The 16467-nt window shown below is 40.6% G+C and overlaps 1 protein-coding gene and 1 pseudogene across 1 annotated transcript; both read right to left on the bottom strand.

The window, feature by feature from the left end:
* Window positions 1–1518: 1518 nt before the first annotated feature.
* On the bottom strand, window positions 1519–2268 carry LOC118496630 (ubiquitin carboxyl-terminal hydrolase 10-like). The gene is given in 1 exon segment (XM_036016602.1): window positions 1519–2268. A coding segment is annotated over 1 exon segment (510 nt). The 5' UTR covers window positions 2259–2268; the 3' UTR covers window positions 1519–1748.
* Window positions 2269–3960: 1692 nt separating this feature from the next.
* On the bottom strand, window positions 3961–4972 carry LOC114505319 (annotated as a pseudogene).
* Between the last annotated feature and the right edge of the window lie 11495 nt (window positions 4973–16467).

Raw genomic sequence — 16467 nt, forward strand, 5'->3', positions numbered from 1 at the left:
GCGGTTTTTATCCTTCATTTTGTTTTTGTGGTGAATCACATTTATTGATTTGCAAATGTTATGCCAAACTTGCATTCCCAAAATAAATCCCACTTCATCATGGTGTATTATCTTTTTATTTTCTATCCCTAATACTTTATTGATCACCTCTAAGCCTGTGCCTGGTTGGGTGGCTCCAGGGATGGCTCACCATTCAGCAGTCAGCTAGGAATATGAAAAAGGCCTGGGACTAGGCCTTTAGGGTCACAGACTGTGATAGGGTTACCAGTTTGTGGTGAGTTTTTGATTACTGCTTCAATTTCGCTAGGTGTAATCTGTCTATTCAGATCCTCTGATTCTTCTGGATTTAGTTTTGGAAGATTGTATGTTTCTACAAAATTACCCATTTTGTTCAGGTTGTCCAGCTTGTTGGCACAGTTATTCATAATATTTTCATACAATCCTTCACATCTCTTTGCTGTCAGTTGTTATTTCTCCTGTTTCACTTCTGATTTTATTTATTTGCATCCTTTCTCTCTCTTTTTTTGATGAGTCTGGTTAAAGGTTTGTCAATCTTGTTTATCTTTTCAAAGAAACATCTCTTGGATTCATTGATCTTTTGTACTGTTTTTTAAAACTCTATTTCATTTCTTTATGATCTGATCTTTATTATTTCCTTCTGTCTATTCACTTTGTGCTTTGTTTCTTATTTTTCATGTTCTTTTATGTGTGAAGTTGGATTGTTTATTTGAGCTTTTTCTTTTTTTTAATTAATTAATTTATTTATTTATTTATTTATTTATTTTGAGATAGTCCTGTAATGCTGTGAATTTCTCTCTTAGGATTGCTTTCCCAGTTTCCCAGATTTTGGATTATTGTGTCATCATTTTCATTTGTTTCAAGATATCTTTTGATTTCTTCCTTGATCTTGTTGTTGACCCATTTATTGTTTTTTTTAAACCAACTTTGTGATTTTTATTGATGAGCAACAACTTTATATCCTAGGTGTCACTAAACTGTGTATAAGTAGAGACACAGCATTGTAGAAGAGCAGGGACAAGTAAACAGAGCAAACTTAAGGAAAGATCAGTCTTCATTATTTTGCCCATATTTTATTATGTGTATACAGAAACATGAATGCAATTTGAAATCTTTTAATGGCAATAGGGTTACAATCACCCATCTGTACAACTAACACCTCATCTCCAAATATTTGATCTGTAATGTGTACATAAGCCATTTTCCATCACACTATTATAAAAATGCATTTTATGAACCAGCAGCTTTTTTGTGTCTTTATTTTTCTTTTGAAGAACTGTTTCTTCTCTGATGACTGGCTCATTTTTATTGTTTATCAAAAACTAAAGGGTGGGGGGAAGTAATTGATTAAAAATTTATTTTTTAAGGAAAGATAACATCATTTTCACAAATTTACAAGTAGTGCTGGTGCAGAATGTATTCTAAACAATCAGAACGGGAATCAAATGTAAGTTCACCTTGTTACTGAGGAATCAGCATTATTTCAGAGTTATGGGTTTGTGTATGTTAAATCAAGCAACAGTCTGTTTCAACCAAATGATTTTGATTTGGAAGTGAGAAGTCAACATAAGCTATGTGCACACAAGCCGCGAGGCATCTCTGTTTCATTCTAGTCTGTTTTTGTAGAAGGCAGAAAGAGTTTCTCTTTAAAGAGCCACTAAAGAGAGGAAGGAAGTCAGTGAAAGTTGGTGTTCTACGAGGGGGTGTGGGCACACACAGCACATAGGTAGTTACAGCAGGTCCACTTGGCAATAATAGAGGAGGTAGGCTGTGAGGTCTGCAGTGGGATTCACCACCTGGTACTGGTTAATCACCTTGACTGTCTGGTCATCAATGTGCAGCCTGCTGTTCTGATTGATCTGGAAGATGTCTGTAGTGTAATGACCACCCATCACACTGCTGCCATGATGGTAGACCACTGCATATAGTATATAGGTTCCGTAGCATTTAAAGTTCTTATTTTTCACTCCTGGAGAAAGCAGTTCTTTACTAATTTCCAAGTCCACAGGATACTCAATATTTTTGATAAGCTTCTGACATCCACCAGTGTTCCTGTAAACAAATAGTTTAAGGTACAGCGCAAGGACAGGAGGGAGTTTTTCTAGAGTCACTCTTCAACTGATCTCAACCTCTTGTTTCTTTTTTCTGGTATGTCCTTGAACAGATTCTCTGGCCACCAAGCTTTCCAATGCATCCTGGGCTGCATATATCTTGTCAGACTGGATATCCAAGTGCAACATGAAAAATGACTGCAAAAGCCCTGGCTGGCATAGCTCAGTGGATGGAGCGCGGGCTGGGAACCAAAGTGTCCCAGGTTCGATTCCCAGCCAGGGTACATTCCTGGGTTGCAGGCCAGAACCTCCAGCAACCGCACATTGACGTCTCTCTCCCTCTCTCTCTCTCTCTCTCTCCCCCCCTCTCCCTCCATTCCCTCTCTAAAAATAAATAATAAAATCTTAAACAAACAAAAAAAAACACTTAAAAAAATGACTGCAAAGTGGCCAATTCTTTTGAACTCTGCTGGTAAACCACAGTCCTGATGTATCCACCAAAAATGCCAGGGATTGGGGTCTGAACAAAGTCCACCTGGCAAGTGACTGAAGCCTTATTTCTGGGGCCCACTTGTTCCCATTGATCCTCATTTCCTTTGCTTGGTTCTTCCTGCTTTTTCTCATTCTCTGAGTGGCTTTTGCATCCATTGGAAATAGTTAAGTTTTTCATTATTTAGTGAGAGAAGTTTCTTTAAGTTCAACATTTCCTCATGAAAGCCATTTACACTAAAGCCTAAGTATTCCTCAGCATCTTTTTGTTGAGCCTTTGCAGACAGGCTCAATTTGATGACTGTAAGGAGTCTATAAATATGTATGGGTTCAAAGGCAGTTCCAGGGCAAGTATCTCCTATAATTTTATCCCCAAGAGTTTTTCCAGATTCTGGAGGTACTGGCATATTAGTAAACTAATTCATTAGCCAAACAAAACTGTCTATCATGGGTTTTGATGTACAAGGTCTTCACACTTTCAAGTACAGAGGAATGAACTTCATCAGGTGATACATCAGAGGGCAAGCAACCAGTGCCTGCAATGTAGCATTAATGTAATGTTGTGTGGGTCACTGGCCAGCAGTGACCACGGAACGCTGTGGATGGCTCGCCGAAAAAACATGCGAGAAAAAAACATGCACAGAGACAAACCAGTTTCTGTGGGGAAGTAGGGACGAAATGGCCACACCCCCTAGTGGGGAGCACCCCAATTTACCATCCATACCTGCTTTTATTGGGCTTATTTTGCATAATAATTCAGGTCAAGTACAGTACTTATCAGGGGGAAGTAAGGAACTATAGAAAACAAGGAACTCTGCTGGTCTATTGAGTCGGGGTCAAAGAGCTGTAAGACTTTGAGGAACAAACTAACTTCCTCCTTGGACCCCTCTCATTCAACTGAGAGCATTCTAAACAAAGAAGGTTTCACAGTAATTTACATATTCTTTCTTAGGCCTGATCACCCAGGGAATCCGCCCTTTTCAGCACAGAGCTGCACCACCCTGTCATTGTTTCAGGCTTAGGTGGAGCAAGGGAACTAAGGCAATAAGGAGATTTTCTCCCAGATGATGAGAACTCAGGCTATGTCAAAGCCGATGAGAGAGGGTCCATCAGCCCCTTTTGCTGCAGCCCCCTAAGTCCTTCTTTTGGGGGGCCTCCCAAAGTGATCATGCCTGTCTTAGGTCATTCCCCCCTTGGGGAATCTTACCCGTCTTTGGCTAACCGACCAAGCTTTTTGGGGTTCAGTTATGAATAAAGCAGCAGAAGCAGCACTCCTGCCAGGGAGATAAGCTTTTGTCTCCTTGCTGGCTTACGGTTCCAAGGGCGTTCCCTTAGCCTTAGCCTAGGCGGGGGTTTCAGCTTCTGATACCAGTCAGAGCGGTTCCCAACAATGTAACACCAGTTTCCTTTATTGATCAGTCCATGGGGTTACAATGATACCAGTTTATGTATTAGGGTTACATTCTCCAGTAACTGCAAGGGTTCAAGTATTTGTCTGTTAGCAGCTCCAAGGTTTTCAGTAGAGTAAGTCCCAACGTAAGAGTGAGCCACAGCTGTTCTCAACAGGCTGTCCCTACCAGCCTCTTCAGCGAGGCAGAACTGTTCAAAATCAGGCCCCTAGAAGCCCTCAGGCTGCCCTGCAGTTCTAGCATTGCTGTCCAGGACTCGGGTGAGAGAACCACCAGGCACATTGTCACTGATGAATTCCATGGAGTCCTGAGGGCTGCTACAAGTCCTGGGTGTACCCAGAAAGGGCATATCACCCATTAACTCTACATTCTCTGTGTCCATACTGTCCAGGACTACTGCACTGGCATAGCCATTGAAGAGGGCTTCTGTGGAAATACTACCTTTGCTGCCATCTTTCAAGTAACTATAATATCCAGGTGGATATTTTTTCTTTTTTATGCTCCCTTTGTCCAAGACCACCCAAGACACCATCATTTTCCAAAATTTCCACCTCCACATTGGAACTTCCATCCAGATCAAGGGTAGAGCTTGGGTACTGGCAGTCAATGGAGCTGTAGTTTGCCTCTTTATCTACATCATCAGGGGTCTTTTTGGAAGTTGTGCAACTCAGAATAAATTCAGGGGCCTGAGGATTCAATGTGCTTGAAATACTGTAGTTGGGAGTTCTCTGCAAAGTGTCACTGGGTTCAATTACTTCATTAACACCAAACTTGATTCTCTGATATTCTTGTCCATCAGGTAGTTCATCTGTAGCCTGTGTGCCACATAGAACTGTTCCATTGTATGGAGGAAGCTCAACTGAAGAGTGAGGAGTCACAAAGGACTGAATTCATCAGGGCTAAAATCTCCAGAAATGTACTATGGGCCATGGAGGGCCATGGTGGCCAATTTCAGTGAGCCTCATCGCTGGCCTGAATCCTCACACTGCTTCCCCTGCTGCCATCTTCTCGCCTGCACATACACTCCATTCATTATTTAATAACATGTTATTTAGCTTCCATGTCTTGGCATATTTTTCAGTATTTTTCTTGTGATTGACTTCTAGTTTCATAGCGTTGTGGTCAGAGAAGATGCTTGATATGATTCAGTCTTCTTAAATTTATTGAGACTTGTTTTGCATCTTAACATGCAGCCTATCCTAATAAACATTCCATGTGTAATTGGAAAAAGTGTATATTCTGCTTCTATGTGGTGAAATGCTATGAAGATACTGATTAAATCCATGTGATCTAGTGTGTCATTTAAAGCCACTGACTCCTTGTTGATTTTCTTCCTGGAAGATCTATCCATTGAAGTCAATGGGGTGTTAAAATTCCCAACTATGACTATATTTCTGTTGATCTCTTCCTTTAGGTCCATCAAGATTTGCCTTACATATTTAGGTCCTCCTATGTTGGGTGTGTAAATGTTTACTAGGCTTATATCTTCTTATTGGATTGTTCCCTATATCATTATGTAGTGTCCTTTTTTGTCTCTTACTATCACCTTGGTTTTAAAGTCTATTTTGTCAGATATAAGTACTGCCACCCAGTTTTTTTTCCTCTCCATTTGCATGAAATATCTTTCTCTACCCCTCTACCTTTAGTCTTTGTGTATCTTTTGATCTGAGATGGGTATCTTGGAGGTGGCATATATATGGGTCTTGCTTTCTTATCTATTCAACTACCCTATGTCTTTTGATTGTAACATTTCAGCCATTTACATTTAAGGTGATTATTGATAGATACATATGTAGTGGCATTTTATTCTTAGATGTTTTCCTCTGTTTTTTTTTTCTTTCTCTTCTTTTTCTTAAAGCAAGCCCTTTAACATTTGTTGCAGTACTGGTTTGGTGTTAACAAACTCCTTTAGCTTTTTCATGTCTGGGAAGCTCCTTATTTCTCCTATGATTTTAAATGATAGCCTTGTTGAGTAATGTAGCCTTGGTTGTAGATCCCTACTTTTTACCATTTTGAATATTTCATGACACTCCCTTCTGGCTTGAAATGTTTCTTTTGAGTAATCAGATGACAGTGTAATAGGTGTTTCCTTGTATGCAACTACCTGCTTTTCTCTTTCAGCTTTCAGGATTCTCTCCTTGTCTCTAAGCCTTGTCATTTGAATTATGATGTGTCTCAGTGTGGGCCTTTTGGTTCCAACTTGTGTATTTATTTATTTGCATATATGAGACTATTTATTTGTAAGTATATTTTATTGATTATGCTATTACAGTTGTCCAATTTTTTCTCCCCATTATTCCCCTCCACTGTGAATGTTCATCTCCACCAGCATTCTCTCCCCTTAGTTCATGTCCATGGATCATAAATATAAGTTCTTTGGCTTCTCCATTTCCTATACTATTCTAAATGTCCCCTGTCTATTTTGTATCTATTATTTATACTTATTCTCTGCACCTTTTCCCCCGTTCTCCCTTCGCCCCATCTCTGTTGATAACCCTCCATGTGATTTTCCTTTCCGTGATTCTGTTCCTGTTCTAGTTGTTTGCTTAGTTGTTTTTGTTTTAGGTTCAGTTGTTGATAGTTGTGAGTTTCTTGTCATTTTACTGTTCATATTTTTTATCTTCTTTTTCTTAAGTAAGTCCCTTTAATATTTCATATTAGAAGGGCTGGGTGATGATGAACTCCTTTAACTTGACCTTACCTGGGGAGCACTTTATCAGGCCTTCCATTCCAAATGATACCTTTGCTACATAGAGTAATCTTGGATGTAGGTCCTTGCCTTTCATGACTTGGAATGCTTCTTTCCAGTCCCTTGTTGATTGCAAAGTTTCTTTAGAGAAATCAGCTGATAGTCTCATGGGAACCCCTTTGTAGGTAACTGTCTCCTTTTCTCTTGCTGCTTAGAAGATTCTCTCCTTCTCTTTAACCTTGGGTAATGTGATTATGATGTGCCTTGCCACGTGCTTCCTAGGGTCCAACTTCTTTGGGACTCTCTGGGTTTCCCAGACTTTCTGGAAGTCTATTTCTATTTTTTTAAAGATTTTATTTATTTATTTCTAGAGAGGGAAGGGAGGGGGGAGAGAGACAGAGAGAGAGAGAGAGACAGAGAGAGAGAGAAACATCAATGTGTGGTTGCTGGGGGTTATGGCCTGCAACCCAGGAATGTACCCTGGCTGGGACCTGGGACCAATCGAACCTGGGAAACTTTGGTTCCCAGCCTGCGCTCAATCCACTGAGCTACGCCAGCCAGGGCTGGAAGTCTATTTCCTTTGCCAGATTGGGAAAGTTGTCCTTCATTATTTTTTCAAATAAATTTTCAACTTCTTTTTCTTCCTCTTCTCATTCTGGCACTTGTATGATTTGGATGTTGGAACTTGTATGATTTTGGATGTTGGAAGTTGTCCTGGACATTCCTAAGCCTATCCTCATTTTTAAAAAATTCTTGTTTCTTCATTTCTGTTCTGGTTGAATGTTTATTTCTTCCTTGGGCTCCAAATCACTGTTTTGGGTCCTGATTTCCTTTCCTTCACTGTTGGTTCCCTGTACATTTTCCTTTATTCACATTGCACAGCTTCACTTTTTCCTCTACTTTGAGACCATACTCAACCATTTCTGTGAGCATCCTGATTACCAGTGTTTTTCACTCTGCATCTGATATGTTGGCCACCCCTCCATCACTTAGTTGTTTTTCTGGAGTTTTGCTCTTTTTTAATTTGGGTCACATTCCTTTGTCTCTGTGGACCTGTTATGTTGTAAAGGGCAGAGCCTAAGGTATTCACCAGGGCGGGGCAACCCATGTCACTGCATTGTGGCACTGTATGTGCAGGAGTGGTCAGAGAGGATAAATGCCATTTGCTTGGCTCCTGCCCCACTTTCAGTCACTTCCCCTACTACCCACAAGAAACTTGGACCATTTTGATACTGATTCCTGCCTGGGCAGGTAGGATTATGTACATTCTGGGACCACATGAGCCTCTCCAGTGAACTCTCCTGTGAGGCTGGGATTTTCTCCCAATGCCACAACCTGTACAGCTTTTTACAGCCAGAGGTTTTGAGACTCTCCTTTCCTGTACTGGAACCCTGGGTTGCACAGTCTGTCTCACTACCCAATTGTTCCTTCTGGTTTGTTTGCACACAACTGTGTGACTGCCAGCCACGCCTTGCCTGCCCCGTCCTTCAGTTGCCACCTTGCCACACATCCTCTCTGCCCTGGCTGCCCATCTTCACCCCTCCTATAAGTCTGGATGAATGTTTCTTCTTTAACCCCTTGGTTGTCAGGCTTCCACACAATTCTATTTCCTGGCAGTTCTGGTTGTTATTTTTTTTTTTTTTTGTCTTTAAATTCATTGTTGTCCTCCTTTTGGTTGTGTGAGGAGGCAAAGTATATCTACCTGTACCTCCATCCTGGCTGGAAGTGGCTCCAATTTGTTTAGTACTCTCTGAGTTAACTGGATTGTGTATCTTTTACCTTCACCAGATTAGGGAAGCTTCTGGTGATTATTTCTTCAAATAGCTTCTTGATCCCTTGGTCATTTTCTTCTACTTGTTGTATTACTATGATGTGGATGTTGTTACACTTCACGTTGTCCAAAATGTTTCTTAAGCTCCCCCATTTTTTAAATTCTTTCTTCCTTTTGCTCCTCTGCCTGGGTATTTTCTCTTATCTTGTCTTCTAAATCACTTATCTGATCCTCTGCTTCATCTCATCTACTGTTTATTCCTTCCAGTATACTATTTATTTCCAATGTTACATTTTTTATTTGTGATTGGTCCTTTTTTTATGGTTTCTATGCCTTTTTTCATACTGTAGAGCTTCCATATAATCATTACTCTGAACTCTGTATCTGATAAATTGCTTGCCTCCATTTCATCTATTTCTTTTGGAGAATTCTCTTGTTCTTTCACTTAGGGTCTGATGCTTTCTTTTCCCATTTTGGCTGCTTCTTTTTATTTTCTACCTTAGTAGTTTTAACTTGATCCATTATATAGACTCAAGCTGTAAGCAGCCACCTAGCTTAAGCTCCACAGAGTCTGGCAGAGTAATTGCTGCAGGCAGGACTATTGCTTGCCCTCATGATGATGCCACTTGGATAGAAGTGCTCGGCCTGAGAAAGATGGCTTCTGCAGTATGGCGAAAGACTCAGCACTGGCATCCTGGTAACTATCACTTCAGTTCTCTCCCCAGAGCTACCAACCCCAGACTCTCCTCAGGCATGTCTTGTCTGTCTACTGTGCCCTGCCTCTGATGGAGACCAGAGTAAGTGGCTGCAAATCAAATTTTATGCACTGGCCCTTTAAGAGGCTCTCTGCATCTCCAGCTGTTTCTTTCTGGAAGACAGAAACCCTGCTTCTTTTCACAGCTGGATATTATCTGGGTTCCTTTCTGGCTCTGGTACTTTAGGCTGGGGAACCCGGCTTAGGGTTTGGACCCTACACTGTTCAGAAGGAACTACCCATAGTTCAAATATCCCTCCAGAACATCAGCTGCCACCTGTGAGAGCCAAACCAGTACTGTTGCCCTTCCTCTTCCTTACTCCTACCAGTCTCATTATGGTGAGGTGGTCTCTTCTGTCTGTCCTTGGTAAGAAGGCTTCTCTCCAGCTAGTGTTCAGTTGGTTATTCAGGATGGTTTCTCTAGTATTTAGTTTAATTCCAGATTGGTCTTGGGAGGTCATTAGTATAGCTTCTACTTACTCCTCCACCATCTTGGATCCCCTATACGCTCTCTGAAGCATCATTCTTTTTTTTTAGATTTTATTTATTTATTTTTAGGGAGGGAGGGAGAGAGAGAGAGAGAGAGAGAGAGAGAGAGAGAGAGAGAGAGAGAGAGAGAGAGAGAGACATCAATGTGTGGTTGCTGGGGGTTATGGCCTGCAACCCAAGAATGTACCCTGGCTGGGAATCGAACCTGGGACACTTTGGCTCCCAGCCCGCGCTCAATCCACTGAGCTATGCCAGCCAGGGCTCAAGCATCATTCTTAAAAAAAAATTTCCAGGTGATTGAAAGTCATAGCCCAGTTTGAGAGACATGGCTATAAATGCCCTCATTTAGGGCACCTGCTTGTGCTCATCCTTGGGTTTTTCATCTCATGTGACCTTGCCAGACAAAACAGTTATAGTGAATGGTGTCATCTAAAATAATGGCTCTTGTCCCCAGATATTTTATAACCAGCATTTTCAAATTTTACACAAGTTATTACTTATAGGTTGAAATTTCCTTCCTAGGCTATAATGTGTTCTTGTCACATTATAAATGTTCCTGTCATAAATACTTGCAGCAGCAAGGGAGGTGAACTATTGTATTTTAGGTACAGAGCAGCCTGCTAGATTGACTCTGGTGTTCCTATATGGATAGCGGTGTACTGAGACATTCTTTGGAATGTGACATCAGTGGCACTTTGCCTTTTGGCCATTAGAAACCTTTCTGTGAATGAAATTACAACCATAAACCTACTGATTTATCAATCAGCCCCAAATTACTCACCAAGCATGAGGCAAGTATTATAGTAACAGATTAAATAGATTCTGGCTCTATCCTCTAGGAATTAGAATGGAAAGTAGATGCTTTTTTCAAGACAAAACAGCATATGGCTAATTGCAAATGAGTGTTCCCAAAGCTGGCAGCCTATCAGAAACATCTGGGAGTCCCCAGACTGCCTGGGAATCTAGGGCTGGGGCTGAGTGGGGGCTCTAAAATTTCCCCACTTTCATCAGTAACCTTGTGATTTATTCTAGCTCCTTGGTTTTCTTGCTGCTGTTTATCTTTTTATTATGTCTGCTTATCAGAGAATATGGAGAGGCAAGGAGTCAAGTTTTCTGCCTGTAAGGTGGGATAATAGGCTGAACCACTGGCTGAAATGTGGTATATTAGGCTGCTACTCTGATAGTGAGTAGAGGAAGGGAGGCAATTTGTAAAGAAGCAACATGTAGCCTGAAGATAATGATGGAATAAGGTAGACCATTTATTCCACAAATATTGCTGAGTACCTTTTTGATGATACTAAAAGTATAGGGATTAAAGATATTGGACTGAAAATATTCATTACTTCTCCCTAAGGGGCTCACAGTCTGTGAGATGGACTTGAAGTTGAGCAATGATGTTGTGATAAGTGCATGATAGAGGCATATAATAGAGTGGGAGCCAAGGAAGGAGGTGCTGGGTATTAGAGATGGCTTTCCTGAGGTCAAGCTTAGACTGTGTCTAGAAGTGTTTGGTTAAGAAGGTAGATAATGGAGAAGATGAAATTCTAGGTAGTGGGACAGCATTCTAGAAGACATGGGAATATGAACTAGATCAGTATGATCACAGAGGAATGTCTCTTTAGGGTCACATGATAAATTAAGCTGGAAGAAAAGTCAGAAACCAAATCATAGAGGACCCTGTGTGCCTCTAAGGAACTTAAGTTTTATTTTGATGGTGGGAAGGTATGTAATTGTTTTGAGCAGAAAAGTGCCATGACCAGATTTGTGCATTAAGTTCTTCAGGCAGCTGTGCTGACTGAATGTTTGGGGAGGCAACTAGAGATGGCCAGATTAGAGAGCAGACTGTTGCTGTAGTTCAAGGAAATTGGTATAGGTTTCAAGTAGACTGGTGGCAGAGGAGCCTTTTCCTGTATTTTGCTAATTGCTTCCAGGCTATATAAAACTCAGCCACATCATCATACTCCTACTTACTGTTTAATAAACATCAATGGAGGGCATCCTATGCCAGCCACTATGTGGGGCTCTTTGATCGATTGGCTAGCAGTTAGCTTTGTTCTCACAAACAGAATAGTTAACTCCTTGAAATTCTGTGTAACTGCTTCTTGAAATGTCAAGCTGGAGATCTGGTATTAAACTTGTACACCTCTGAACTGACAACATTTCATAAGTTCAAGCTCTCTCTGTTAAGTGTCACAAACTGTTTCATGTTATTATATGTCTTAATCATCCCACACTTGTCTTTCTTATCTAGACCAAATTCCACTTTCATTGAGCTCTGAAACAAGACACTGTTTCAAACATGCTATTCTTAGACTTCCAACCAAGATGGAGGCATAGGTAGATGCACTGTGCCTCTGTGCACAACCAGAAGAAGGAAAACAACACATTTAAAAGCAAAAAAAAAACCCAACCAGAACTGCCAGAAAAATGAACTGTATAGAAGTCTGACAACCAAGGAGTTAAAGAAATATTCATCCAGACTGGTAGGAGGGGCAGAGACAGGAAGCCAGGCAGAGAGGATGCATGGCAAGGCAGTGGCTGGAGGACCAGGTGGTCCCACATTTGCGTGTGGATAAACCAGGAGGAAAATCTGGGGAGTATGACAGACTGTATAACCCAGGGTTCCAGCACTGGGAAATAAAGCCTCAAAACCCCTGAGTGAAAAAAATGTGTGGGGGTTGTGGGAGAAACTCCCAGCCTCACAGCAGAGTCTGTTGGAGAGACCCACATGGTCCTAGAATGTACACAAAACCACCCACCAAGGAATCAGCACTATAAGGGCCCAATTTGCTTGTGGGTAGTGGAGGAAGACACTGAAAGCCAGTTGAGAGCTGAGCAAGTGGCATTGTTCCCTCTCAGACCCCTCCCCCACATACAGCACCACAACACAGCAATCTGGTTTGCTCTTCCCTGGTGAATACCTAAGTCTCTGACCCTTACTATGTAACAGGTGTGCTGAGACAAAAAAAAAGTTGGCCCAAATGAAAATACAGATCAAAGCTCCAGAAAAATACAACTAAGCAATAAGGAGATAGCCAACCTATCAGATGCAGAGTGAAAAACACTGGTAATCAGGATGCTCACAGAAATGGTTGAGTATGGTCTCAAAATAGAGGAAAAAATGAAGGCTATGCAAAGTGAATAAAGGAAAATGTACAGGGAACCAACAGTGATGGGAAGGAAACCGGGACTCAAATTGACAGTTTGGAGCCGAAGGAAGAAATAAACATTTAACCACAACAGAATGAAAACAAGAATTCAAAAACATGAGGAGAAGCTTAAGAATCTCCAAGACAACTTTAGAAGTTTCAACATACGAATCATATGAGTGCCAGAATGAGAAGAGGAAGAACAAGAAATTGAAAACTTATTTGAATAAAGAATGAAAGAGAACTTCTCTAATCTGGCAAAGGAAATAGACTTCCTAGAAGTGCAGGAAACCCAGAGAGTCCCAAAGAAGTTGGACCCAAAGAAGCATACACCAAGGTACATCATAATGACATTACCCAAGATTAAATGGAGAGAGAGAGTCTTCTAAGCAGCAAGAGAAAAGGAGACAGTTACCTCTTGCAAGCAAGAAGGGGCTGGAAAGGAGTATTCAAAATCATGAAAGGCAAGGATCTACATCCAAGATTACTCTATCCAGCAAAGCTGTCATTTAGAATAGACGGGCAGATAAAGTGCTGCCTAGATAAGTTAAAGTTAAAGAAGTTCATCACCAAGCCCTTATTATATGAAATGTTGAATAAGAAATCAAAACTATGAACAGTAAAATGACAAGAAACTCACAACCATCAACTGAACCTAAAAGACAAAAACTAAGTAAACAACCAGAATAGGAACAGAATCACAGAAATGGAGAACACTGGAGGGTTATCAGTGGGAAGCGGGATGAGGGGGATGTGAGAAAGGTACAGGGAATAAGAAGCATAAATGGTAGGTAGAAAATAGACAGGGGGAGGTTAAGAATAGCATGAGAAATGTAGAAGCCAAAGAACTTATATGTATGACCCATGGAAATGAACTAAGGGGATGGGGAATGAGGGTGGGAGGAGGTGTGCAGGGTGGAGGGGAATACGGGGGGAAAATGGGATAACTGTAATAGCATAATCAATAAAATATATTAAAAAATAAAAATAGAAAAAAGGTAGCAAAAGTATTTTCTGTAGATTTCAGTAGAAATTGTCCCATTTTGCAGATGCTGTATTGATTCTAATAAAAATAGTTATAAATCTGGCTAAATAGCAGAGAGCTCCCCCTCCCAAAACATGCTATTCTTCACATCTGACTACAGGGCTTTCCATAGTTTGAGTTCATTAATACTGACACTATGAGAGGACCTTCAATTAGGATATCTTCTAAAGGGAGAAAGTGACAGACATTACATGAGCAAGCTGATAATACCCCAGGAGAGGAGTGTGTATGTGTGTCAGGAAGTGCTTATCTTCAAAAGAGGGAAACTGAGGGTTGTGACATAAGGCTAGGAAGGAATAATGAGTTCTACTGGTCCCTGGGATCCCTGGTAGACCTAACAGTATCTAATACTCTTTGTTCCTTATGTTTTTGGAAGGCCTCACAAAAACACTCTTGCCTAAATTGTCCAAACCAATGATGATGATGGTCACATTCCTGTTAATGGAAAAGAAAAATGAACCAAAGCCTTAAAAGCAGTGTTGGTTCTAAGGCTAAACAAAGAATTCTACTTGGCCTGTAGTAGTTCCAATGTATTTACCATAAAAGGCACAGGTAAGTTGATAGAAGGTGATGTACAAACCCCTCCTGAAAGTCTCCAAGGGTGTTTTTCTACCTTGATACACTTAGCTTGTAGAATTGGCCATTCTCTTCAAACCCTGTACTTGATCTTAGAAAAGATGCCAGTCACTTCCCCTAACAATATACAGGGATACAGAAGAAGTAAGGCCTGCTTTAGTGTGGTTGGTAGGGTAATAATATGGGTATAATAATTTATAGTTTTAATTTGAACATTTCACCTAGAATGTCATATGGTATGCTTGAGTGTGATATTATCACATTGTATGCAGGAAACGTATTTATACGTTTCACGTTGACTGGTAGTAGAGCGTGCGATAAAAACTACCCGCAATGTGTTATGATATAGAATTATATGCTTATGATTTTTTAATAAAAGGGGCATTATTTGTGCCAGACCCTGTTTATTTGAAGATTTGTTCCTTGAGGGACTGTGGGAAGATACATTGTAAGAAATTGTAGAATAAGTCTAGACAAATAATTACAATATTACCTTTGTGTCTCTTCAGTTGTTTTCAGTCGAGGCCAGCAGGATGACAGTAGTTTGAATATGATTGAGCTTAGTTCTGTAATATTAATGGAAACAGGTACACAAGAAATCAGCCCCATTATTAATACTGAACTTGTCATTTTATGTCTACTACACAGGTGCTGATAAACACAACATTTCTTTCTAGCCAACCTTGTCTGTGAATGTCAGAGAGAGGGATGGGTGATCTGCAACTCTAGCAAAGTGTGGTGATTTCTTATTAAAGCAACCTACACTGGCATGATGGCATCTGGTGTAGCCTATCCCTTCATCCATAGATCATCCCTGTTAAGAATATCCTCATTCGCCCTGGCTGGCGTAGCTCAGTGGATTGAGCACGGGCTGCGAACCAAAGTGTCGGCCATGACCCCCAGCAACCACACATTGATATTTCTCTCTCTCTCTCTCTCTCTCTCTCTCTCTCTCTCTCTCCCTCCCTCCCTTCCCTCTCGAAAAACAAATAAAATCTTAAAAAAAAAAAAAGAATATCCTCATTCAACCTTGGGTGGGTTGGGGTGGGGTGATGCCTTGCAGAAGAACCAGCTTAGATTTTAAGAAATACCTATTGGGAATACTTGTTCTAAGTAAAAAACTATCTACTGTGCTTGGTTCTCATATTGCCTCTCCTTCCAAAATGTTGGTGTTGGTAATTCACTGTCATAGATTTCTAACAATTTCTAGAGCTGTAAGAGATCTTAGAGATCATCTAGTCTAATAAATCTCAAACATCAGTCCAGGTGCTCCTCTCTCAAAGATACCCAGTTTGCTGCATAAACTCCCCCATGAGATTTCAAAGTGCATCTATACTTGGACATGATTGCCTAAGAAAAAAAGGATAATTTAGATGATCACTTAAAGGTTTATCCATGTTGTAGCATGTATTAGTATTTTTCTCCTCTTATGACTGAATAATATTCTATAGTATGGATGCATCATTTCTGGGTTATTCATTCATCAGTTTATGGATATTATGCTCTTGTTAATAATGGTGCTATAGACATTTTTGTTCAAGTTTCTTTGTGGACATATTTTCAGTTCTCTTGGATACACACACACACATACAGACACACACACACACATACTCACACCTAGGAATATAATTTCTGGATCATATGATAACTGTATTTTTAGCCTTTTGAGGAAGTGCCACACTATTTTCCCAAGTGGCTACAACATTTCATAGTCCCATCAGCAGTACGGGAGGGTTCCAATTTCTCCTTATCCTTGCCAACACTCATTGTTGTCTTTTGTTTATGGCTATCCTAATGGGTATGAAGTGGTATCTAATTGTGGTTTTGGTTTACATTTCTAATGACTAATATATTGGAGCCCAGAGCTGGAGGAAGCTGTGGTTGGGTTAGTTGACATTTTGGCTGATACTCAGATAGGCTTTGCTTAACCATTTGATGAGCATAGTATATGTGCCAGCATATGAATGGACAACAGCATGGTTCTGCAGTCATCCAATGTTTTGGAAAATTGTCATTCCCAAATAGAG

The sequence above is a fragment of the Phyllostomus discolor genome, chromosome X, assembly GCF_004126475.2.
Source record: "Phyllostomus discolor isolate MPI-MPIP mPhyDis1 chromosome X, mPhyDis1.pri.v3, whole genome shotgun sequence".
Taxonomy (NCBI): Eukaryota; Metazoa; Chordata; class Mammalia; order Chiroptera; family Phyllostomidae; genus Phyllostomus; species Phyllostomus discolor.